The sequence below is a fragment of the Mustela putorius genome, unplaced genomic scaffold (genome assembly GCF_011764305.1).
Source record: "Mustela putorius furo isolate JIRA1106 unplaced genomic scaffold, ASM1176430v1.1 tig00003834_pilon_pilon_pilon, whole genome shotgun sequence".
In the NCBI taxonomy this organism is placed as follows: domain Eukaryota; kingdom Metazoa; phylum Chordata; class Mammalia; order Carnivora; family Mustelidae; genus Mustela; species Mustela putorius.
The window spans coordinates 54,921,319-54,948,871 of NW_025421987.1; the positions used below are offsets into that span (position 1 = coordinate 54,921,319).

The 27,553-nt window shown below is 36.8% G+C and overlaps 1 protein-coding gene across 1 annotated transcript; it reads left to right on the forward strand.

The window, feature by feature from the left end:
- Window positions 1–1,270: 1,270 nt before the first annotated feature.
- On the forward strand, window positions 1,271–26,137 carry SELENOT (selenoprotein T). The gene is made up of 6 exons (XM_045088515.1): window positions 1,271–1,507; window positions 20,374–20,484; window positions 21,100–21,226; window positions 23,750–23,837; window positions 24,746–24,899; window positions 25,407–26,137. Exons 1-5 carry the CDS (start codon window positions 1,371–1,373, stop codon window positions 24,868–24,870), a joined length of 588 nt encoding a protein of 195 aa, XP_044944450.1. The 5' UTR covers window positions 1,271–1,370; the 3' UTR covers window positions 24,871–24,899; window positions 25,407–26,137.
- Window positions 26,138–27,553: the final 1,416 nt, after the last annotated feature.

The window sequence follows — 27,553 nt, forward strand, 5'->3', positions numbered from 1 at the left end:
AACTCCTATCTGATGTATTTCATAATTGAAATAACTGGCATAAACGATCCAGAATGACCTATATTAATACTGATACTTTAAAAATTATGATCAAATTTTCCATTGCTACCAATAAGACTCTTCCCCAAATCACCAAACTGAAGCCCATATACTGTAAGGGTCTTTCTAATACCATCTTTCTGAGACTCCCCTTGGTTCCCAAAGGTGTGTGTTTGCCTTTACTGCAATAAATGATAAAAACTCCCAATTCCTGGTATATTCTTCGTTTTAATTGCTCTATCATAAATTAAAAGACCTATCAACCAATGGCACCGGATTTTATTTTGGTCCTGATTTTAGAAAAATATTTATCAAAACAAAACATTTCAAACTGGATATGTGGTATCAGAGAATGACTGTTTTTTTTTTTTTTTTAAAGTTGGGATGATGGTCTCGTTAGATTTTTCTTTTCTTCCCCAAAGACTAGTTATTTTCTAGAGATACATATTTAAATACCTACAAGTGACATAATAGGATGTCTGATATTTGCATTCCTGGAGGAAGAACAGGTTAGAGCTATGCATAGACAATGAAGACTGTCAAATGCCAGTCACTGTTGAAGGTTGTTAATGAGTAATTATTCTTTTTTTTTTTTTTAAGATTTTATTTATTTATTTGACAGAGATCACAAGTAGGCAGAGAGGCAGGCAGAGAGAGAGAAGGAAGCAGGCTCCCCACCGAGCAGAAAGCCTGATGCGGGGCTGGATCCGGACCATGACCTGAGCTGAAGGCAGAGGCTTTAACCAACTGAGCCACCCAGGCGCCCCATGAGTAATTATTCTATTCCTCTACATGATCAAAATTTTCCAAAAGTCTCTTTAAAATAATTCATTGTTTTAAGAGAGAGCAATACTGTAAGATCAAAGAAAAAGCCACCGTACGGCACTCAGAGAGCGACGCTTCAACCGTTGGGAAGGCTTGGGCTCTTTCTTTTTATCTCCCACACCTGCATCAAGGCTGCTAAATGGGCTCTCCTCAGTGTCTCAGGCAGATCAATGTCTGAATTAAGTGACACTGTATTTAGAACCCGCATGTCCAATGACTAAGGCTTCTCCGACACCCCACCAGCTACCTCATTCCCTCCCCACGCAACTCACTCCATCCCAGTCTCCGCACACATCCAAGATGGTGGGTCAGGGCAGCGAAACAGGTCAGCTCTACCTCCCAGAGCGTGCGTTGGCGCCGGCCTGCGCAGGCGCATTTCCGCTTCCCTCCCGACCTTGCCGGATCGCGCCTGCGCGGTGGGGAGCTGCTCGCAGCTCCCGCTCGGCCTTGGGCTGGCTGGCTGCAGTCTCCGTTTGAGCGCGGCGGAAGCGGCTGGCTCGCTTAAGATGAGGTTTCTGCTAGTTCTCCTGGTGGCGGCGGCGGCGGTGATCCGGAGCGATGCCTCGGCCAACCTGGGCGGCGTGCCTAGCAAAAGATTAAAGATGCAGTACGCCACGGGGCCGCTGCTGAAGTTCCAGATTTGGTGAGTATGTGTGCCGGGCCCCGCAGCGCCGTCGCGCCTCTGCGAGGCCCCTGTCGCTACGCGAGGCCCCGGCTTCGCGGCCTAGCGGGCTGAACCTCCCTCGGCCCGGAAGAACGGCGCCGGGAGCCTTTCGTAGCTTGCCTCCCCCGGGGTCCTTGCCGGGACTGCCAGGCCGCCCTTCTCTCCTCCAGGCATAACCGTTCTCTTGGCTCAGTTCTTTTTTGCCTCCTAGAATGGTGGGAGTGGGGGAGGAGGGCACGGGAAGGTTAAGTACTGAAAGGCGAAGACGTGGGGCCGCTTGTCAGGACGGAGGGCCGGTCGGCGGCGTCACGCCATGGCCACCCGGCTGCCTGCGGAGGTGGGCATGAGTTGGCGTAGCGTCGGCGGACGAGCGCGTGCGTTTGCCGCCCAGGGCCCCTTTCCTCTCCCCTTTCCCAGGGTTATGCCCGGCGCCCTCGCTGCCCTCCCTGGGCGAAGGTTAATTCGGGTCGTTGGAGGAGACCCGCGAGTGACAGACGCCTGTTCTCCAGGACCTCCCGGGGTGACTGTTGAGTGAGGAGTGGGGATTCTGACAGCTGGAGGGCGCCGAGAGGTCCAGGGAGACTGATTTCTCACTTTGCAGTTTCCAAAATGTCTTTAAAAAGGAGCACGTTGCTCTTCCGACAGTGTGGTTCACTCCCAGACAACTCTTACCTGTTCCCCCCAACTCCCCTGACACTCGCCTCCCAGGAGTTGCCGATACCCGCATGTCTTTATACCCTTCAAATCTCTTGTGCATTCAGAGAAACAGAAAAAAAGAAAAGAAAAAAAAAAAAAACCCAAAACCCTAAACCAGGGAAAAAAAAAAAATCCCAGCAGCTTTCTACTTGTACTGTAAGTTATTTTGTCGTTAACCTGGTTAAGTGTTAGAACCCGAGCAGTGATGCATGTAATACGGTAGGTAGGGTTGGGGGAAGATTTGAAAGGCAAACTAGAATTGTAAAATTGTAGAAATTAGAATCCTGTATAGCAAAAGATGACGTGTTTTCAAGATCATAGCCTTTTTAAAACTTTTATTAATTTAAGTGTACTAAAGGTTAGATTTCCTGTGTACTCAATTATTTTTTTGCTTATCCTTTATTTTTTTATTTTTTTATTTGACAGAGAGAGAAATCACAAGTAGTCGGAGAGGCAGGCAGAGAGAGAGAGAGGGAAGCAGGCTCCCTGCTGAGCAGAGAGCCCGATGTGGGACTCGATCCCAGGACCCTGAGATCATGACCTGAGCCGAAGGCAGCGGCTTAACCCACTGAGCCACCCAGGCACCCTTTTTGCTTATCCTTTAAAGAGTAAGCAAATATTTAAATTTAAAAAATCAATTTAAGTTACCCTTACAGTCAGAAAGTAAGATGGTGAGATGAGACTTTATTTTTGGAGTGAAAACTATAAAACCTTTGCACTTTCCTCCTGATTTAAAACAAAACAAAACAAAACCAGAACAACTCCCTGTATTGTTTACTGTGTGGCCAGCATATATCATTTTCATATAATACTGTAAATGGGAGTTATGACTTGACCATTGCAACTATTCCCATAATTTTTTTTTTTAATTAGAAAGTGGCTGTCATTTTTTTCAACCTATAATTATTGTTAAGGATTGTGATACTTTGGATTAAGTAATTTTAAAAGACTGCATTTCCAGGGTATGTAATTTTTCTGTTTCCTACTTTTGCACCTCCTGTTTTGTGCTTTTCCAAAGTACTCTTCTTTTAAGTTGCTTCTATTGGAATACTCCTCAGATAATTTAACAAGTGTACCTTCCACTGAGGATGTTCATAACAACTATAGGGAAGGGCATTTAGTTCTTCAGTTAAACTTTTTATAAAGTCTTAAGTACTTCACTTGAGTTTCTGATACATAGTTTCTCTGTCATTTTTTCTTTCCTTCTTTTTTTTTTCCTTTAAGTACAAACTGGTCCCAAAAGTCTAATAAGAGTTTTCTTTTGCAGTAACCCAGAGCATATTACATACAAAAGTTCTTCAGTTTTGTTTTGTTTTGTTTTTTAATCGTAGATGAGAAAGAATTTTACTAGTATGCCCTCCGTATACAGGTATATTAAGCTTGTTTTTGGTACTTTTTTCCCCAGAGATTGATCTGTATATAGTAAATTGAATATTGTGTTTCTGGTTTTGGTAGACTCTCTTGGATGTTCATTTGCGAGTTTGGGAAAGAAGGGGAAGCTAAAACAATTGAGGATAAATATGTGAAAATTCTTTTAATTCTGTTTGAAATCTGAGTGCTATAAAATGAAGTTTTTCATTAATTATCACTGTGAACAAAGGAGAGAGCTATTTTTACCTTTTCAATCGCTTTTGTCCTTTATTTTATGAGTGCTCTTTCTTTAACTGTAGCTCAGTATATCATCTATTAATTGTGTCATTTTTATAATTGCTAATAGAATAAGACAGCGGCACAACACACAAATGGAATTAAAGGGAGAGAGTGTGCAAAACAGCTTCCAACAAACGTTCCTATTCTATATTCATGTATTTTTTTCAATAAATATTCATTCAGTACCTGCTTGTGCCAGGGATTAAAGATAACCCTGGTGAATAATATAGATATGGTCCTCCATGAAGCTTCCAGAAGTGCACAGTATTGCATTACACATCTAAGTCTTTGGTTTATGTCAATCGATGGAGCAATATAATTAGATGAGTTTAATAACATTGATTTCATATTTGGGAGAAAAACTTACCCTGCTTACTTGGATGTTTAAACATTGAACATTAACAAAAAGAAAGTTCTCTATTCAGAGCTTAAAATGAAGGCCCCCTGTAACATTTTTCCTTTCTTGTGATTTTTATGTATAAATGCATTTTATGTGTAAATGTATACTGACAGATAATTGGTTGACAGATGTTTGTATGCATGTTTTATTTTCCCCATATATGAGATTTAACATGTAGTCATACCTACAGCATTCAATCAGTTGTAGTTTATTTATTTTTTATTTTTTAAAGATTTAACTTATTTGACAGAGATCACAAGTAGGCAGCAGGTGGAGAAAGAAGGGGAAGCAGGCTCCCTGCTGAGCAGAGAGCCTGATGGGGGGCTTGATCCCAGGACCCTGAGATCATGGCAAAAAAAAAAAACTAAAAATAAAAAATAAAAATAGGGGTTCCTTGGTGGCTCAATGGGTTAAAGCCTCTGCCTTCGGCTTACGTCATGATCCCAGGATCCTGGGATCAAGTCCCGTATTAGGCTCTCTGCTCAGGTAGGGAGCCTGCTTCCTCTCTCTCTCTCTCTCTCTGCCTGCCTCTCTGCCTACTCGTGATCTCTCTCTCTCTCTCTCTCTCTGTCAAATAAATAAATAAATAAATCTTAAAAAAAATAAAGAGCTTACTGGGTACAGCTCTTTGCAGTTAATCCTTATTTGGATTTTTAGTGACTGATTCACTAAGAATAATAAATTAAAGATTGCAAAATAAGCAAATACAGAATTTTCCAATTTTTGTTAATTTAAGAATCCACTGCTATAATTTTAGGGCAACCAACTTCTAAAAGTATTTTTAAAAGGTTAATGAAACAACTATTCCAAGAACAGAGTTTTATTTAAATTATGCACACTCACACTTTGCTTTCATGATATGGAGGCAAGAAAATAAAGACCTAAGGCTGATTTGGATGTTGATATTTGCTGAGATTAGTAAAAGGATGAGTTGAAGAAATCTGAGAAATTGGAGCCCTAAAGATCATGTTAGTTACCATAGACTTATATTAGCATATTCAAATATTTGACTTACTCCGTGCAGGTACTTTGGTTCTTGGAATTCAGTTTTATCGTAGACATCATAGATAAGAGTAGAAAGAACTCTTTAATCCATGGACAACATATAAAATTAGAGTTGTGTTCAGTGCTGTAAAGGAAAGGTTATATATTGTATGAGACGGACCTAGGCAGGAGATTAGGGAGAGTTTCCATGAGGAAATCAACTTTGAGCTGAGATTTAAAGGATAAAATTTATTGCTAGAGAGCTTTCAAGCTGTAGGAATAACATGGTCAGTGGCCTTGTAGTAAAGAGAACGTAATTGCTTAGGAGGCAAGGCTACTGACCTCAAAGTCCAAAGAGAAGGTGGCACAGATCCTGGAAGGTCTGGTAGACCATAAGTTTATGAAAAATCAGTTAGCCTCACTGTGGAAAAGACATTAGAGGGGACAAAGAATATAGATAATGGAGAAACCATTTAGGGGGATCATTGGGAGGTGCCCAGGTGAGAGATGATGGAACTTGGAATACAGTGGTGGTAGTAGAACTAGAATGTAAAGGGACAGGTTTAACAGATCTTTAGGAGATAAATTTTGGGGTTTTGGTGATGGGTTACATATCTGGGGGAAGGGAGAGGAGATATGAAGTGAGAGGTGTCAGAGACAGCTCTTGAGTTCTGGAGTTGTGCTGTGCCATTCACTAGAATGATAAACAAAGGAGACAAATTTTATGACTTTTTTTTTTCTTTTTGGTGGGAAGGAATGGGAGGAATCCTGAGTTTTTAAAACGATAACAGGGGAATATCCTACAAAGAAATTTTTGTCTCCCCAAAATAGCCATAGTAACTAAAACTAAAAACTTATTTTTAATTTGTATTTATTTATTTATTTTAAAGATTTCGTGTATCTATTTGTCAGGGAAAGGAAGAGAGAGGGGCACAGGCAGGGGGAGTGATAGGCAGAGGGAGAAGCAGGCTCTGGATGAGGATTCTATCCTAGGACCCCGGGATCATGACCTGAGCCAAAGGCAGACTTTAACCCACTAAGCCACCCAGGGGTCCCTAAAACTTAAATACCAGTAACTAAATAATTTTTAAATAACTAAAAAATTTAAATACCAGTTACTGCATTTCACCAAACCTAAGATATGATGGATTTTAAGGTACACCATTATTTTATATGTCCCTCAGAGGGAGAAAAATACTGCCGTTTAAATTGTGACACAGATGATTTTAAGATAAATACTGATTTTTCACAACGATAGGAGAAATGTACTTCTTAGAATCATTGAAATAAAGGAGTAGTAAGTTGATTCAGATAGAAGAGTACTAATGGAGTGTTGCTGGAGAACAAATAAAATGCTGGCTGCTACACCTACTGCTATGTTAGATTTTTTTAGTTTTCTGTAATTACTTAGAACTTAGTCACCATTTTGTTTTGTTTTTTACTATTTAAACAAAAAAAACTGCAGTATCTAACTGAATAATGTACATTTAATAGTGGTTTGTACTTAATAATGTACAAAGTACTTTAGTCCAAAGCTTTTAGAGGTAGGTAAAATATGAATGGTTTTAAAGGTTTTATCTCCTCTTACAGAAAAATTGAAACATTCTTTCCTTACCATTTGCCATTAAGGTAAATGGTGGAAATCAAATTGAATGTATCATTTGGAAATACCAAGATAACCTCATAAATTTTGAATAGTATAGTTACTGGAAAACTGTATTTACTGCTCTAACAGTTCAGAGTTCCAGGTTCTTATTTGATCTGACTCTTACCTTCTGAATGACTCCCGGAAATTATTGAATCTCTTTAGTTGCTCTCAACTTGTTTGTCTGTAACATGACAATGTGGGTTGCATTCCAATTACTAATATTCTGTTACTGTTTTATACTGTTAGGAAGCTTCAAGGCAAAAAATGAAAGTATGCATATGTGTTTCATTTCTGTCACCTTTTCTGCTCTCCGTAAAGGGAAATCAAGTCATGTTTTCACATATCTTACCTTGATTGGGATGCAGCCCAAGATTGGTGAGGAAGAAATCTTGCCATGGGTTTTATCAAGAACTTGGTTCTTGAAAAACTTGAGGTTTTATCAAGAACTACTGATGAAATCAAATCCTCATTTTTTTTATGACCTTTTTTTACATGCTACTTGTTTTCCCCTTTTGTCCAGGGAAGATGAATATTTATTTTTTACTATTTAGGAAGATGATTTATTGTTTTTTACTAATTGTTTGAAAGCCCATTGTCTGATGGGGGAAACAGAGACATGTTAAACAATATTACAGTAAAGTGTCCTGTTCAGAGTGTTCTAAAAAAGAGGTCATAATGGAGGGTTTTAAAACCCTAGGGGAAAGAAAGGTTATTCAGGGAGAGTTGAAAGGCTTTGACAGGAGGAAATGAAGTCTTGAAGGGTATGGGGAAAGCACCAGGAGATGTAGAGAAAGAGCTTTATAAAAGTTAAGGGAAGATCATATGTAAATGAAGCTGACTCAGCACAGAGAAGGGGGAGGGGACATGAAATAAATCTGGAGGCATATAATCTATTAAAAACTAGCGCAGCATAAATGCAATCATTTATCAAGTTTTGTTGTAATGTGTTATTTTTATTGTCTTTAATATTGTGATGAGAACTTTGGTAAATTTTACTCTGAGACTTCCATCTTTTAAAAAAATGAAATTAGTTTTCTGGCTATAAAAATAATACAGGTTTTTTGTAACAATAATAAAAAAGTGTAGGTGACATTTTTATTTTACCCTTCTAGGTTCTTTTGACTGGTCTATTAAAATGCCATAAGACAGATGAATAGCAGGAAAACATTTAATTACATACTTAGGAAAGCCCTATAAAAAACATGAAAGGCAAGAACAAGTTGGGCAATTGAGATTTATATAGTATCCTAAGTGAAGGAATAGGATGGGGGCCTGGGGCTCCAAAGGGGAGGAGGGTAATTCACAGGACAATAAGAAGAGCAGATTTTTTTTTTTATAAAAGATTTTATTTATTTATTTATTTGTTTATTTGACAGAGATCACAAGTAGGCAGAGAGGCAGGCAGAGAGAGAGAGAGAGAGAGGGAAGCAGGTTCCCCACTGAGTAGAGAACCCCTCCCAGGACCTTGGGTTCATGACCCGAGCTGAAGGCAGAGGCTTAACCCACTTAGCCACCCAGGTGCCCCAGAAGAGCAGATGTTTGATTAAATAGATGTTTGTCCTGCCACACAAGTCTTGCAGATAAAAAGTTACCCCTGTTAAAGCTTTCTGTTTGGGCCTATCCAGATTCTTTAACATAGTTTAAGGAAGCAGTGAGTTTTTTTTTCTTTGGAGTCCATTTGGTCTAAATTGCCTTCAGCTCAAAATAAGCCACATGCCAAAGTGCATATTTTGGGGTCGCATATTTTGCTCTCCCCTTAGTATACACAAGAAAGTGAAAAAATCCTTGTAGCTCTCTATTAACATTTAGAAGAACAGCCTTCAGGACAACTCTACAGACATACTGTATTATGTAATTTTACAGAAGTGATTGTGTTCATAGTTGTATGCTTTTTTTTTTTTTAATTTCCTTCCCCTCTATCACTTACTGTTCAGTAATTACAGATATGCATTAGCAAGCATAGTATTACATAAGATGAGTGTTCCTTAATTTATCTAACTAGTGCTTTTTGGTTAACTTTTAGGTTGATCCTGATTTTATACAGAATTACTTAGTGATTATCCTCATATATTGTATACTTGTCCAATAATTTCTGTAAATTAAATCCACAGAATTACAGTATTATGATTAGGTCAAAAGGTATTACATTTAAAATTTTGATATTGTTATATTAGTTAAACTCCTACTGGAAGATCTTAGAGTAGTAGGTTGAGTTTTTAAAATTTCTAGTTTATCGCACTATAATAAGAATCAACATTGAATATGTAATGAGAATATGACATTGGCTATTTTACTTACTGGACTTTCTTTGTGGTATAAAATGGTCACTTGTTGCAAATGGTCTTTGTGCTGTCGGGTTTTTATTGATAACAAAACCTGATGGATGCATGAAATCTGCTAATGATAGTATTCAGATCTTCTGCAATTTTATTATTCATCTTCTATCAGTTTTCTAACCCATCAATTTTTTTAGGGCCTCAAAATATAAACATATAAATATAAATTAAAAAAAAAATATATATATATGATTCATTGCCTCAAAATATTTTTTGATTCTGCTTTTTGGTTTTGAAATTTCTGGTAGTGTTTCCTTACCTCTTACTACTGCTTCTTATAGAATATTTTTGAATATAGACTCTTATTTTGACTTCTATTTGCTGTTCCTCCATTTTTGTTTTATGATGTAGTTTCCATAGTCCCTCAGGTTTTGTCTTCTTTTTTCTGTTTCTCCTCCCTGTTTCTCAAAACAAGAGAAATAGCTTCAGATATTACCAGTATTATCAATACTGTTTAACTCACTTAGCCACCCAGGCACCCCAGAAGACCAGATGTTTGATTAAATAGATGTTTGTCCTGCCACACAAGTGGCAGCTTGAGATATTATCAGATATTCAGATAAACAGCTTCAGATATTATCAATATCCTCATGATGAACTGTATCCTCTTCAGTAGACTATTACCAGTTTACTGTCTTCTTCATTAGAATTTTGCCAGCACTAAAAAGGCATGGACTTTTTTTTTTTTTTTTGCTTTCTCTTGTTCTAGGTTCTTTCACTTTTGACTGTCTTCAGTCAGTATTTATTGGAAGAGTACAGCCTGTTGCCGTCCACTGTGGCTTGCCCTGAAATAACCTAAATGTCCCCTCTCTCCCCTCCTGCCTCCCTCCCCTCCTCCATCCATATTCCTTTCTGGACTAGTGATAGCTCTCACTTAATACTGTTCATTTCTGGTAGGTTTTTACCTGGTTGGCTTCTGTTCCAGTTTGGAAACTGTTAGGCATAGAATGTAATACATGTAAAACTTCAGTTTTGAACATAACTCTTACCAGTAACACTCTTGGCTCGGTCTTCATGCCTCTACTGCTGGGGCTAAGCTTCCAGAATTCATTGTGCTACTGCCAGTCATCTTTCTGCTGCTCTGATATCTGACACACCCTTACTTATTAGTATAGCTGCATTATCCTGTTGGTGGCTTTCTTTCCAAGATTCCTGGTTTTTTTTTTACTGAGCTTATTCTAATGTCATGTGAAATCAGTCTGCAACCAACCAGTTAATAAATATACAGGTTAAATAGGAAAGCGGTATAAAGCAGCCCAGAGATTTCTTCAGTTTGACCATTGACTCAACATAGAACACAATATATTTTTTTATCAGACTCTTTAACAGCTTATAGAAATACACTGAGGGTGAGTTCTGTGGCATGTGAATCCTACCTTCAATTAAAAAATGTATTGAAAAGAATAAAAGCTAGGCATCATATATGGAGCATTTTAAGATGAAACAAAGAATTCTACAAAATGTGGTTGTCACTATTTATTGAATGCTTTAATCCAGTCATCTTTATTGAGTGACTGAATACCTTATAAATCTATTAATAAGTGTTTTCCAGAGTAAACAGATAAAATTCCTTCCCTAGGAAGGAGCTAAGCAATTTATAAATTCTTGGTGGAATAGTCTTTAGCAAAAGAATTCCTGAAATGTTATATGTCAGAGATACAGCACTAGAAGCTACTGACCTCCAGAATAGACAGAAGAATGGAGAGAATAAAAACAGATCACTCATAAAATTTCAGGTTTGGGGGCACCTGGGTGGCTCAGTGGGTTAAAGCCTCTGCCTTCGGCTCAGGTCATGATCCCAGGGTCCTGGGATCGAGCCCCACTCAGGCTCTCTGCTCAGTGAGGCGCATGCTTCCCTTCCTCTCTCTCTCTGCCTGCCTCTCTGCCTGCTTATGATCTCTATCTGTCAAATAAATAAAATCTTTAAAAAAAATTTTTTTTTAGGTTTGTCACATCTTTGGAATACATTTAGTAAAGAAGCCAGGAATCTTCGAAGCTCCTTTAGGCATGAAATATGACTGTATGTGTTTTCACTGTGGTGGCCACTGTAATGTTTCAAGATTGCTAAAAGGTTGCTAAAAGGAAATCACTTGATTTCATATAACTACTGTTCCTTAATCTGACAAGCTGATACCTTTTTGGTGCTGTTTTTGCAGCTTCTTAAAAAACTGAGCAAATTCTGGGCCACATTTTAATCTTCAAAGTGTGTAGGCACTCCTGTTTGCAACTTTTAAAAACATTAATCAGTGTAGTCTATTTTTCACTCCCTAAATCCCTTGTGTGATTTGTAGAACCTTTGGAGATTTCATTCCTTAAAGCACTTAGAGCAGGTGATGCACCAGACAAATGTTTATTATTACAGTATTTCATCTACTAAACAGAACAAGGAAAAGTAAAGGTTAAATCTAAAAGCACAACTTTCAGTGATCCGTGAGCTGTTGAACTGAGCGATGCTGTAGACGTTTAGAAAGCACAGTATTTACAAAATATCTTCCTGATTTTCTAGGTACAGTGTGGGAGAAATATTAGTTGAAATTCTTAGAATGCAAGTAGTAGAAACCTTTTTTACTGGTTTGAATAATACGTTTGGAAATGCATTTTAAAATTACTGAGAGAATAATCTTAGGCAGGGATTCATCAAGGCCTTAAGACGAGCTAAAATAGAAAACTAGAAAGTGTAGAAGATGTCATTCACTCTTCCCGGGTTCACATCTGTACTTTTTTCTCAGTAAGTCGTACTTTGTCCTTTGTTTTCTCTGAAGATTCACTTATCTTCTCAGTCCTTTGAAAGATTAAACGTGTTAAATGTTCACCTTTGTGGAGATAGTCACTTTAAAATCCCATTCCTTCACTTTTAGGGAAGGATCCCAAGCCTTCCTTTGACAGGTTTGCATTTTTCTGGACTGTCAGTGATGGCAAGGGGTTGGTTTCATTATGTAAACAGGATCCAGTTCTGTGTGTGGGTAAAAGGACAGTTAGAAAGAAGGTTATTGTAAATTAAAAGGGAAGGTGAATTCAAGAGATGCAAAAAATAGAAATCTTAAATATTTATTTCACAAATATCTGAGCTTTTGCCCTTTTTTCTTTTTTGAAATTATTATAAACATATAATGTATTATTTGTTTCAGGGGTACAGGTCTATCATTCATCAGACTTACACAACTCATAGCGCTTACCACAACACATACCCTCCCCAGTGTCCATCACCCAGCACTCCATCCTCCCACCCCACATCCCCTCCAGCAACCCTCAGTTTGTTTCCTAAGATTTAAGAGTCTCACGGTTTGTCTCCCTCTCTGGTTTCATCTTGTTTCATTTTTTTCCTCCCTTCCCCTATGATCCTCTACCTTATTTCTTAAATTCTGCATATCAGCGAGGTGCTGTGATAACTGTTTTTCTCTGATTGACTTATTTCACTTAGCATGAGGAACTCTGGTTCCATCCACGTAGTTGCAAATGGCAAAATTTCTTTTCTTTTCTTTTTTTTTTTTTTTTTTTTTTTTGATAGCTGTAATTTCCAGTGTGTTTGTGCACACATACACGACATCTTTTTTATCCATTCATCTGTTGGTGGACATCTGGGCTCTTTCCATATTTGGGCTGTTGTGAACATCGCTGCTTAAATATTGGTGTGCAGGTATCCCTTTGGATCACTACATTTGTGTCTTTGGGGTAAATAATCAGTAGTGTAATTGCTGGGTATAGGGCAATTTTCAGCTCTATTTTCAACTTTTTGAGGAATCTCCATACTGTTTTCTAGAATGGCTGCATCAGCTTGCATTCCCAACAGTGTGGGAGGGCTCCCTTCTCTCTCTCTGCATCCTTGCCAACATCTGTTATTTCCTGACTTGTTAATTTTAGCCATTCTGACCAGTGTAGGGTGGTATCTCATTGTGGTTTTGATTTGTATTTCCCTGATGCCAAGTGATGTTGAGCACTTTTTCATGTGCTTTGTTGGCCATTTGGATGTCTTCTTTGCAGAAATGTCTGTTCATGTCTTCTGCCCATTTCTTGATTGGGTTATTCTTTGGGTGTTGGGTTTAATAAGTTCTTTATAGATTTTGGATACTAGCCCTTTATCTGATATGTCGTTTGTGAATATCTTCTTCCATTCTGTTGGTTTTGTTGATTATTAACTTTGCTGTGCAAAAGCTTTTGATCTTGATGAAGTCCCAACAGTTCATTTTTGCCTTTGTTTCCCTTGCCTTTGAGATGTGTCCAGCAAGAAGTTGCTGCAACTGAGGTCAAAGAGGTTGCTGCCTGTGTTCTTCTCAAGGATTTTGATGGGTTCCTATCTCACATTTAGGTCTGTCATCCATTTTGAGTCTATTTTTGTGTATGTTGTAAGGAAATGGTCCAGTTTCATTCTTCTGCATGTGGTTGTCCAATTTTTCTGACAGCATTTGTTGAAGAGACTTGTCTTTTCTTTTTTTTTTTTTCCATTGGATGTTCTTTACTGCTTGGTCAAAGATTAGTTGACCATAGAGTTGAGAGTCCATTTCTGGGTTCTCTATTCTGTTCCATTGATCTATGTGTCTGTTTTTGTACCAGTACCATACTGTCTTAATGATTACAGCTTTGTATTAGAGCTTGAAGTCTGGAATTGTGATGCCACCAGCTTTGGTTTTCATTTTCAACATTCCTTTGGGAATTTGGGATCTTTTCTTGTTCCATACAAATTCTAGGATAATTTGTTCCAGTTCTGTGAAAAAAGTTGATAGTATTTTGATAGGGATTACACTGAATGTGTAGATTGCTCTAGGTAGCTAATTCCATACACATTTTAACAATATTTCTTCGGCACATCCATGAGCATGGAACGTTTTTCCATTTCTTTGTGTGTTCCTCAATTTCTTTCATGCCCTGTTTTCCTTTAATAAGAAGATGTGAGAGATTGGGGTTTGTGATAGGTTCAAGTTTGATACAAGTATTTGACTACAGTTAGGGGCAAACATAATGTAGAAAGGGGAAAAGAGGGGTGGTTGGCTTAATGAATCAGGACGCTGAATACATGATGTACTCAAAAAAGCACAGAATCTATTTGAAATAGTATAGACAGGGCATTTTCTTTATTTCTTAAATTTCCTTACACATAGATCATCTAATTTGTATACAGGTCTTTTCTTTTAGAGAAGTACTGTGAAAAATATTTTAAAGTGAGCAATTGCAAAAGTAGACTCCATATAGTAAGACATTTCTGTATTACTAGGCATTTGCAAAGTGATTAGGACTTAATGTTAAGATTTCAGAGTTTAAATCTTCTTCTTAAGGACCTTTGTTCCCATGGCAGGAGGAAGAGGCAGGTGCTGCAGCATATTTTTAGCATGTTTCCATATTTATATGTTGGGGGTATAGTCGAATCCAGAGTTTTCCTCACAGACCCAAAAAGAATGAAGTAAGTTGAACAGAGCTGGGTGTGTAAAAAAGTGAAAATGACTGGGTCCTCACCATGTGTGCCTTGAATTTTACATTTTGTCCACCTCAGTAAACACCAGGGTATGTTTTGTTTTGGAAAACATCTGTCAGCAGTAGAGATTGGTATTTTAAAACAGGAAAATTGATTTTGGGAAACAGTTATATAGGGAAAAGTTCCTTAGGTTTTCTTCACAATTCTGAAGGCAATGATAGGGAGGAAAATTTCTTATATGTAAGTAAACTTGTCTAAAAATATGTTGTATCAGTTTTGTAAACTGTTTCATCTTTCAGAAGTAAATAGGTAAAGTTTTGTGGGGTTTTTTTGTTTGTTTTTTGTTGAAGTATGATTTGCATGTTAGTTTCGATCTCCTGTTGGATTTGTAGGTGTTCAGAATGGTTTGATAACTATCTAACTGAACTCCTGCGACCTGATGTCATCTCAGTCTGCTTCTCCTCCGCCATCTTGACTCAAATCCTAGCATGTTAGTTTCAGGTGTACACATAAACAGTCAATATTTTATGTAGTGTAAAATGATTGCCACCGTAAGTCCAGATAATAGAAATCACCATATAGTCACAGTTTTTTTTCTTGTGATGAGAACTTTTAAGATCCATTCTCCTACCTACTTTTAAATATGCCATATACTATTATTAACTATAGTCACTATGCTGTACATTCCATCCTCATGACTTACATGTTTTATAACTGGAAATTTGAAAAAAAAATACAGTTTTAAAGTCCTTTTTGGATTTCAAGATTATGGGTTAATTCCATTTGGAGTTCGATCCAAAGGTCTGAGACCATACCGAAGACTTGGGACTGGGAGGATGGAGGATAGAGCTAGGATTCTGCGCACAGCAGCCAGAAAAGTAGGTGAGTAGGAGGAATCCGACCAGAAGTGTTGCCTGCACATAGGTACACCTCTCTAGCTGGGCTTCTTTGGGCTTCCCTTGGCAACAGATTGGCACTTGGAGAGCAAATATGAGGGACTTCTGGAGCCCCACAGGTTTTAGTTCTTCCAGAGGGAGAATCTCTAGATGTTCATCATGGAAAAACCTCAGAGATCTCTGCCATCAAGAGGTCAACTATTTGGGTACTTGCTGGTGGCATTTTGACCAAAGGGAACTTGGTTCCTGGACAGAGGGGAGAAGAACTCTTACATCATCAACTCTCTTATTTGGGTCTAGTGGAAAGGGCTAGGATCTCAAATCACAAAGTCCATGTCTCTCAGCCCTGACTGAAGACAGCATCTGTGTCACCCATCACTACATACCCAGTGTCTAACATAGTGCTTGACATGTAGTAGGCACTCAGTAAGTATTTGAGTGAGTGAATTAATAAATAGTACATATGGATGTATAACCATGGAAAGTCACTTCATCTCTTTGGGCTTCATATTTTCCCCTTCATCTATTAAAAAAAAGTTTCAACTCAATTTTGTCTCCAGCTCTCACAATGTTTCATTAAAAGTTAGAGATTATCCCTAGGGCACATAGTACATTATATGTGAGTAAAAATAATTAAAAATTGAAAAAAAAATAAAAGAGAATGTCATTTTAGATAATTAATTCCGTGTAAATACTGATACAGACTTGAGGATATTGAAATCAGTTGCCATTTCTTGGTTTCATGGTAGTTAGGCATATAGGTATTTTTTGTAATATCCTCAAAACAAAAGCAACGTTAAAATTTCTCTTTTTTAAAGATTTTATTTATTTATTTGACAGAGATCACAAGTAGGCAGAGAGGCAGGCAGAGAGAGAGAGAGAGGAGGAAGCAGGCTCCCTGTGGAGCAGAGACCCGATGTGGGGTTCTGTCCCAGAACCCTGGGATCATGACCTGAGCCGAAGGCAGAGGTTTTAACTCACTGAGCCACCCAGGTGCCCCCAAAATTTTCTTATAGAGAAAGCAGCTGTGACAAAATAGTACGATTTGGTCACTCTAACAACAGTCATAATAAAATACTAAATAAGGTGAATGTTTACTAAACATAAAGTATGTAGAGCGTAAGTTATTTTAAGTATTTAGCTGTAGAGATTTGTTGCCCTTTGCAAAAATTTCATACTTTTTAGGGACTTAATCTCTTGTGAAATTTTTATTCTAAATGTGGAGGAAGTATTAATGTAAAGGAAACAGGTGACTTACTTTCTCTCTTTTTTTTCCCCCTGAAAAGTGAGTTTTTTCTTTTTTTAAATTTTCTTTTATTTATTTATTTATTTTAGATTTTTATTTATTTATTTATTTATTTATTTATTTGATAGAGATCACAAGTAGGCAGAGAGGCAGGCAAAGAGAGAGAGAGAGGAGGAAGCAGGCTCCCTGCAGAGCAGAGATCCTGATGTTGGGCTCGATCCCAGGATCATGACTTGAGCAGAAGGCAGAGGCTTTAACCCATTGAGCCACCCAGGAGCCTCAAGTGAGTTTTTTCTTAAACTGAGATCTACGGGGACACCTGGGTGGCTCAGTTGTTTAAGCAACTGCCTTCGGCTCAGGTCATGATTCTGGAGTCCCCAGATCGGATTGAGTCCCACATCCAGTTCCCTGCTTGGCAGGGAGTCTGCTTGTCCCACTGACCTTTCTCCACTCGTGCTCTCTCTTTCTCTCTCTCTCATTTTTCTCTCGCTCTCAAATAAATAAATAAAATCTTAAAAAAAAATTGAGATCTACTAATATTTGGACTGTTATACCCTTCCAGATATAAACCTGATCCTGGTAGTTGGTATGTTTCTCCTTGATGACAGTGATTGACAAAGTTGGCATCTTAGGTTTTACATTACTGTTACTTAATTACTGATTCTGCTTCCTCTGTACTTTCCTTTCTTTATGTGTTCCTTGACTTAGACTATAATGCAGGTAAGTGCTTAATGCTCTTACCTGAATTTGTAAGCTCTTCTCCTGATTTGGTGGTACCATCTCTTTTTTTTTCTCTCAGCATTATTGAACTATGATTGACAAAAGAAATTATGTGTAGATAAGGTGATGATTTCATATACATGTATATTGTGAAATGATTACCACAGTAAGATTAGTTAAGACGTTCATATGTGCCCACTCACAAAGTCATATAATTAGCTTTTTTAATTGGGTGAGAACATTTAATATTTATTCTCTAAGCAACTTCCAAGTATACAAAACAGTTTGTTAGCTACAGTCACCTTGCTGTAAAGTAGATCCCTAGAATTTGTTTTATAACTGAAGGTTTGTATCCTTCCACCAGTATCTCCCCATTTTGCCTCTTCCACAGCACCTGACAACCACCAGTCTACTTTCCATGTCTCTGAGCTTGGCTTTCTTATGATTCTATGTAAAATGAGATACAATTTGTGTTTCTCTGTCTTATTTCACTTAGCATAATGCCTTCAAGTTTTATCCATATTGTTGCAAATGGTAGGATTTTTTTTTTTTCTGAATAATACCCTTATGTGTATTTTATACCACATTTTCTTTACCCATTCATCTGTCAATGGACATTTGTTTAAGTTGTTTCCATGTCTTGGCTATTTTAAGTAATGCTAAAATGAACATGGCGGTACAGATACCTCTTGAAGAGAGTGATTTCATTTTCTTCCGGGTATATCTAGAAGTGGAATTTCTAGATCATATGGTAGTTCTATGTTTAATTTTTTGAGGAACTTCTAAAATGTTTTCCTAGTGGTTGCTCCATTTACATCCCCACCAACAGTGCACAAGGATTACCATCCTTGCCAACACATACTATTTCTTTTGTCTTTTTGATGACAGGCATCCTAACAGGTATGGGGGTGTACTCTTTGTGATTTTGGTTTGCATTTCCCTGTTGATTAGTGATGTGGAGCACCTTCTCATGTATCTGTTGGCTGTTTTTATGTCATCTTTGGAAAAGTATCTGTTCTGGTCCTTTTGCCCATGTTTAGTCAGATTATTGACTTTTGGCTATTTGAGTTCTGTGAATTCCTTATGTTTTGGATATTAACCCTTTTATCAGATATCTGATGTGCAAATATTTTCTTCCATTCTGTAGGTTTCCTGTTCATTTTGTTGATGGCTTCCTTTGCTGTGCAGAAGCTTTTTAGTTTGATGTAGTCCCACTTGTTTATTTTGTTTTTGATACCTTTTATGGTCTAATCCACAAAATCATTGCCAAGACTAATGTCAAGGAGCTTATTACCCAGTGTTTTCTTCTAGAAGGCCTATGGTTTCAGGTGTTAGGTTCAAGTCTTTAATCCATTTTGAGTTCATTTTTATGTATGGTGGGAGATAGTTGGTCCATTTTCATTCGTCTTTAATCCATTTTGAGTTCATTTTTATGTATGGTGGGAGATAGTTGGTCCATTTTCATTCTTTTCAGGTTGTTGACAGTTTTCCCAACACCATTTGTTAAAGAGACTGGCCTTTCTTCAGTTTTGGTTCCTTTGTTTTAAATTAACTGGCTATATTTCTGTGGGTTTATTTCTGCCCTCTTGATTCTGCCCCACACTGATCTATGTGTCTGTTTTTGGGCTACTATACAATTTTGATCACTATAGCTTTGTAATGTAGTTTGACATAGGCAGCATGGTGCCTCCAGCTTTGTTCTTCCTTCTCAAGATTGTTTGGACTATTCCGGGTTTTTTATGGTTCCATACAAATTGTAGGATTGTTTGTTCTACTTCTGTGAGTAGAAGTTTTGATTGAGATTGCACTGAATCTGTAAATTTTGTTTGGCAGTGTGGACATTTTAACAATATCAGTTCTGATCTGTGAACACAAGATACCTTTCATTTATTTGTGTCTTCAATTTTTTTTAAAGTTTTCAGTGTATCCTCCCCCTACAGGTGCACTCTGGTGGCCTTTTCCCCTTTTGCTGGGGAAACATATATCCACAGCATAGTTTTTTAGAAATTTTAATGGAGATATTTGATGCTGTTGACTTAATTTCTTCGGTACTGTTATGGATTGCTGTCATACTGCTGAAAATTATCTTTCCAATGTTTGTTTTCCTTTGCAAAGTAGAAGCAAATTTTAAGTCAGAACTTAAAAAGAGTTTTTTAAGTTCCTTTTATTGTGATTGAGCAGGCATGTTTGCCCACTTAGGGGCAGAGTAGGAACAAGAACCAGTTTCATGTCTCATGCCTTCATCTTTTTTTTTTTTTTTTAAGATTTTATTTGTTGATTTGACAGACAGAGATCACAAGTAGACAGAGAGGCAGGCAGAGAGAAGAGAGAGGGAAGCAGGCTCCTTGCTGAGCAGAGAGCCTGATGCGGGACTCAATCCCAGGACCCTGAGATCATGACCTGAGCCGAAGGCAGTGGCTTAACCCACTGAACCACCCAGGCACCCGCCTTCATCTTTTTTAAGCTTCCTGGGCCCCAGTTTTGAAAGTCCCTATTTCAGATGTGTAAGAGTTGTTTTCGTTTCAGTATTTATACTCATTGATACCCCGCAAAAAGCAGGTTGATTTGAAAGCTCAAAATATGCTGCCATATATGAATAGTTATTTGCTGCTGCCCAACAATGACCCGAATCTATTAAGTTTAATGTTCTAATAGATGGATATACATGGTAGGGAGGTAAATATGTGAAATTTATGAATAAACCTCCGTGTTGCCATCATCCAGCATCAGTTGTTATTACTTTGTCACTGTTCTTGGGAAACAGTTTTTTATACATGGCAATATTCAGGCTTTGTCTAAATGCAAAGTAAGTTTAAGGCATATTCTAAATTGATTAACAGAAGCACTTTTATTTTTCTGCAGTGTTTCCTGAGGTTATAGGCGGGTGTTTGAGGAGTACATGCGGGTTATAAGCCAGCGGTACCCAGACATCCGCATTGAAGGAGAAAATTACCTCCCTCAACCCATATATAGGTAAGTAAATTTCAGTAACTTAAAAGGAATTTTTAAAGTGAATTTTTTTCACTTTTGAGTAAACCTTTGTGAATTGGTTCAGTTAACTTCTCGGTTATTATAATTTCTTGGTTACAATAAACAGAACACTGTTTTATAAGTATCAAGTTTATTTGATCCAAATATGGAAGAATTTTTTTGTTAAGAAGGAAGAAAGAAGGATTATTTCAGAGATGGTAACCTTCTAAGGATATGTTTTCTTACATAATTTTTTTTGCAGAAATAGACCAAGAACTCCTGAATTTTTGTATAGAGTCAGTGGTATAAAATTCTGTACTGTTAAATATTTTTAAAGCCTAATGCTATATAATTTTGCTAGTTATAATAACATTTTGTTTTAAGTCTCCGCATTAAACTTTAGTTACTATCTTTTTCACTACTTATAATTTAGTAACCTTTAGATTTGGTGTCTAGAAAATGTCTATGCACATATACTTGAGTTTTGAGTTCCATTTATTTGTGTCTTCAGTTTTTTTCAACAGTGTCTTAAAGTTTTGTTGTGTCTTAAACAGTGTCTTAAAGTTGAATTAGGTGAAAAATTATGGCTTCTGATGAATTTCTTTTTTCTTTCAATAGACACATAGCATCTTTCCTGTCAGTCTTCAAACTAGTATTAATAGGCTTAATAATTGTTGGCAAGGATCCTTTTGCTTTCTTTGGCATGCAAGCTCCTAGCATCTGGCAGTGGGGCCAAGAAAATAAGGTATGTAACCTAATAGTTTTGATAGTTGCAAGTTTTTTAGGTTGTCAGTGAAAATATTTCAATGACTTGTTTGTTTGGTTTTCTAAGTACTTGTTGCTGATTCACCTGTTCACTTGTATTATTTCAGCTTCAATCACTTTTTAATCTTGGGGCATGGTGCTTAGCCTTTCTTGACCTTAGTTTTTTGTTTGTGATTTTTTTTCTTGGCCTTAGATTTTATAATTATATATTAGGAATGATTAGGTCTTATTTTTTTCTTTTAAATATTTGAAGGATAAGGAGGTATAACTTTAGTAGAAACTGGACACAAAATAATTTAATACCTGATATTAATTATATAGATTAGGTCAAATCATATCCAACAGAATATAATACACATATAATGTAGGCCTTTTAATTAATGGCTTTATTCATTAAAAATGACATTTTCATGGATTTGTTTTTATTAAAATTTTCTGTTTTTATTATTCGTCCTTTGACTCTTCTGTTAATCTCTCTCTATATATGTATATATATATAAATCGTGCTTTTTCTTTTTTCTTTTGTAGGGTCTTGCTGTGGCATGCATTCTTTTTAGATTTCTTTAATTTGTTTTACTTAAAATCATCTTTTTTAGAGGGTCTTTCTGCTTTGAGGAATGGTACTAATTGTATTTCTCCCTTGGATAGGTTGCTTAGGTTTCCTTCTAAGGAGTATTCTGTTTTGGAGTCCTCTGTCTGGTCCTGTTCTTTAGTTCTAGGCTCAAACCACCTTTAGTGGACTCCTGCATATCTCTGCTTCTTTTTCTTAGGGAACCACTTAATTCCAGTAACAGGCAGGACTTCTTAACATAAACATAAAACCCTCAGGTGTTACCTCTTACTGAACTGGGTCTCTAGCCATTATTAGTAAGATTGATATGCACAAGATTAAGAATTGGAAGTTAAGTACTCATGATGTTTTGTGTTATATTTATTCATTCTGTTGATTCCAGCTTTAATACATTTTACTTGTGAAGACATGTAACATTATCAATCTACTGTGGAAAAGGAATGTACTTGAAAGCTAGAGCTTTGATGACACTTCTTATATATTGTTTCTATGAAAATATACTTAATGTTCCCAAATGCAAGGGTAATGTCTATGAAATCAAGCCCATCTAGCTTAAGTGAGACTGGGGGGAAAGCTTTTTCTCACTTGCTCTGGGCATTTTTATTTACTTTTTTTGAAATAACTTGCTGTGAATTGACATCCTCATTACTTCCTGTTTTTTAGTCCGGTGATTTTGTTAAAACCTTTCTGTCCACCAAGGAACTTCTGGTCTCTTTGAAAGAGTATAGATTTGCCTTCAAAAGGGGAGCAAGTATAATTTAATATGCTAGTGCTTTCTAATCTACTTTTTTCTTATTTGACTTAATTTGTTTGGAACTTGGACAGGTTGTATTCAATACATGGAGTTGCTGATTATTGCATCACTTAGTCTCTTGTGAATTCATGCCTTATATTAGAAAAATAGTGAAATGAACTCTTCTTATGCTGGTATTCTTTCGTTTAGCTTATTAAGGCTATTATGAAATTTCTAGAAATTCTGTCTCTGCATTATGAATATATATTCTTCAGTGTGCATAAAGTTATGAATTAATGTTGCATTTTCCTTGTTCTGTTTTGTTCTTTGAACATACAGAATGGCAATAAGAGCCTGTATAGAAACTTTTTTTTAAAAGATTTTATTGGGCGCCTGGGTGGCTCAGTGGGTTAAGCCGCTGCCTTCGGCTCAGGTCATGATCTCAGAGTCCTGGGATCGAGTCCCGCATCGGGCTCTCTGCTCAGCGGAGAGCCTGCTTCCCTCTCTCTCTCTCTGCCTGCCTCTCCATCTACTTGTGATTTCTCTCTGTCAAATAAATAAATAAAATCTTTAAAAAAAAAATAAAAAATTAAGAAGATTTTATTTATGTATTTATTTGTTTGTTTGTTTATTCATTAGAGAGAGAGTGAAAGTACGGTGAGGAGTGGGAGAGGTGGGGGGAGAAGAGGGAGGAGAATCTCAGACAGGTTCTGTGCTGAGCACAGAGCCAGACATGAGGCTTGATACCGTGACCCTTAGATCATGAGCTGAGGTGAAACTAAGAGTCAGATGCCTAACTGGCTGAGCCACCCAGGCGCCCTGTCCCCTGTATAGAAACTTTTTAAAGTAGATTTTAAAATAGCTATTACCGGAGGCATCTGGGTGGCTTAGTCAGTTAAGTGTTTCCCTTTGACTCAGGTCATGATCCCAGAGTCCTGGGATTGAGTTCTGCATCAGGCTCCCTGCTTAGTGGGAAGCCTGCTTCTTCCTCTCCCTCTTGCCTGCTGCTCTGACTACTTCTGATCTCACTCTTTCTCTCTCAAAAATAAATGAGTAAAATATTTTAAAAAATAAAAATAAAAACAGCTATTACCAAATAAAAATGAGATTCTATATTTTAAAAATTACTGTGTCTTCAGTTGTCATGTTTTGCCTTTAAAATAACTTTGTGTGCTGTACTTAATTATATTTTCTTTTAGGTCTATGCATGTATGATGGTTTTCTTCTTGAGCAACATGATTGAGAACCAGTGTATGTCAACAGGTGCATTTGAGATAACTTTGAATGGTGGGTTCTGAATAGTTTGCATTCTGTAACATATTTAAATGATTTATAATGACCATTTGGCTTTTCTGTTTTTCATAATATGCAAAACTATCACCTTATATGGTCCTCACCTCCTGTAGCTTGAGAATTATATCCATATGATGACCTCTAGAGAGCTCTAGATCTCTCCTAGGTGCTATATCCAAGAATCTTATGCTACTTCCAGACTGTTGATTACCTCTGCTTCCTGTACTCCAGTTTGCTTTTGCCCTGGCATTGCTCATTTATTTATAATGGCACCATTATCATTCTACCCAGTTGCCCATGTCAGAAAGCTAGGATAACCTCAGTTTCTCCCTTACTCTCCATATCTAGTGGTTCACCAAGTCTGATTCTTAATTCTACCTTCTTCATTTCTCAGAGTTCTACTCCTGTTTGTATTTATCACGATTACCCTAGTTCAAGTCACAATTATTTTGTTACCCTCTAATACATTCTCTAAACCAGAGGTTGTCCAATATGCTTACTGTCTGGCACTTTATAGTTTGTTGACCCTGATCTACTCCCTGCTCACCTCTCCAGCTTCCATTCTACCCCTCTTCTGTATTTCAGCTCTCACTTTTAATGACAGTATTTCTTAATTTTAGTGATATCTCTCACTTTCAATAATAATAGGGCTCTTTTCTAGCCTCTTATATCCCTCAGCATCTTCTAGTTTTACTTCTTAGTGCACAGTTGTGATTTCTAGCTATATGTGTAGTGCTTTTTGTGCCTCCCCTATTAGAAACACCATAGCAGCAAGAAGGGTAACTCTTTGGTTCACTACTGTATCCCCAACTGTAATGACAATAATTTGTGGAATGAATGTTTATTATAGAATCATCTTTAATTTTAAGGGGTGGTACTATTTATTTTTATTTCTATTATAGATGTGCCTGTGTGGTCTAAGCTGGAATCTGGTCACCTCCCATCCATGCAACAGCTTGTTCAAATTCTTGACAATGAAATGAAGCTTAATGTGCATATGGATTCAATCCCACATCATAGATCATAGCCCCACCTATCAGCACTGAAAACTCTTTTGTAAGTAGTTTAAAAATACAGTAACCAGTTATAGGTATCATTCTCATCACAAATCAGTAAGATACTAGATATTCCATATATTACCATTTGAGTTCCCAATTTAAGATGTAATATATGGGTGTTTTCTTTATTAAAATTTATGAAGTGATAAGAGCATTTGGACCTGCCAAAATAAGGTAAGGTTATGCTACTAATTTTATCTTCAAGGCTTAATAACCTGGGCCCATCACATCATTTTTTTGACTGGAACTCTCAATAGTCAGAGTCGGTATATTATTCTAGAATATTTATATACATATCTTCTCTTTACTTGCAAATAACTAGTTTCTAAGAGTATGCAGAATCTTTTAACATGCTCGAGATAGAAAATTATAAGCAAGTGTGTGTGAACACAGAGAGGTGGATGTTAGTTAACTTTTGCATACCGGAGATGTTCTCAGTTATTATCAATGAGTTGATTTTATAAGAGTGAATTTTGAAATAATATAATCTTCTTTTCTCTTTCAGACATTAAGGAATTTTTTGCAAGAGCAGCGTGACTGACATTATGAAGGCCTGTACTGAAGACAGCAAGCTGTTAGTACAGACCAGATGCTTTTTGGCAGGCTCGTTGTACCTCTTGAAAAACCTCAATGCAAGACAGTTTTTCAGTGCTGGCACATTTTGGAATTCTGCACATTCGTGGAGTGCAATAATACTGTATAGCTTTTTTTTCTTCCCCAAATCTACTCAGTTAACAGTTTTTAAAAAATGTAGACATTACCACTTGTACCGTTTTTTTCCTTAGTCATATTTGGAAAAGTAGAAAATGGAGTTACAATTTGACTTTCTTTTCAAAGATGTCTGTTAAATCTGTTGTGATTTTATATGAATTTTCCTTTTTTATAGTTTAAAATTGATCTTTTTGGGAATACAGCTGAAGTTCCCAAATACTTTATAAGAGTATATCAGGCATCTTTAATTTGGTCATTTCCAATTTATAGTTTTCAAAATACTGCAGATTGTGAACAGTGCATTATATGAGATTATGGGGGGAAATCCTATATCCAGAGTACTCTACCAGTTTGTGTGTATGTGCGTGTGTGCGTGTGTGATTACCAGAGAATTACTAAAAGACCAACTGCTTTTTAAATACTGTTAATGTAGTTCAAGTGTCTTGCCTTGACCAATCTAATGAGTTGATTAACTGGGCCTTTATACTTAACTCAATAAAAAACTAAGCAGATGTAAGTTAAAAAGTTTGAATTTATTGCCCAGCGTACCTATTAACATTATATTTAAAAGTTTCTTCCTCAATTTTTGTTTTTGACTTACAGATAATTTCATAAGGAACATACTTCACTTTTATACACAAATAGTAAGTCACTTACCATTTTTAGGGTAGTTGAAACTCAGTTCCCTTGAAAGATCAGTTAAATCTCTTTACAACATTAATTTTAGGTGAGTAGAGAGTACTTGTTTAGTAATTTAACTTGTTTAACATCATATATCAGAATTTTATTATATTTAAGGAACAAAGTTAGAAAGTTTTTTATTCAGTGAATTTAATATCTTTTCAGAGTTCTAAAAAGAGGTTTTTTTTGAGCAGGAAACTTAAACTGCTGTACTATAAAGGCAATTAGCAAAAATAGGATCATAATATAGAAAAATAGTCATATATCAGCAATCTTAACATATTTTAGCTTCCATATGGGAATAGAAAAGGTAGATCTAGATTTGTTGCTAGAAATAAAGGGATTTGAGGAAAAATTATGAAACAATTCAACATTTGGTCTACCAAACACTTAGCATAATGGTATACTTCATTTGTCACTGAATATTTGTTGAATTAATGTCTGGTATTCATGATTTTACAGCCTCAAGGTGGAACATACTATAATCTCTAGTTAACAAGAAGGTAGTCTGATAATTCACTGCAGAAAATTGATTTTACGACTTCTCTTTTTAATTAGGACTGCAGAACTATTAACCTAAGTTGATATAGTGGCAAGAGTCAGTAGAGGTTAAGCTGGAAGTTACTTAGAGGTTATTATTCAGGTTTACTATTTTATAAGCCTGGTCAGGCTTAAAGCCTCATTACTTTCATTTGTAGAAGCCCAAAACAAATTATCTGTCTTCTGCACATTGAACACAGTGCTCAGCATGCGTAGGGCCCTTCTTCAGCAGATGGCCATTCCACTAGTGACAAATTGACATTTTGGCGTTTAGACCTTCCATGCTTGAGCCTCGGATGTTCCCATATATCTGACAGGTCAGCCCCAAAAAACTTAAGATTAAATTCTAACATGTTTCATGTTTGTCTTGGCTGAATAACTTGTCTTTTGGAGAATAGCTTTAAGTGGCTTAGACACTGATAAAACTCAGTGTGTTATGTTTTTGACATTCATCTCAATATTGTTTTATCCTTGACCCTATTTAAATCTAGGATTCAGTAGAGTCTAGTGAAAAAGTTAGTGGGAAGCATGAATATAAACAAGGAAAAGGGGGAAGTTAAAAAGACACTATTTAGTATTAGTTTTATTATATTTCTAACATTCAGAATTTATTAGTTGCTTACAAATTGGTGTGGCTATGTAGTTTATAAATATTTATGTACTATATTAAGTAGAAGACCATTGAACATTACAGTAGGTTGGCTACTATTATTGGAGTTC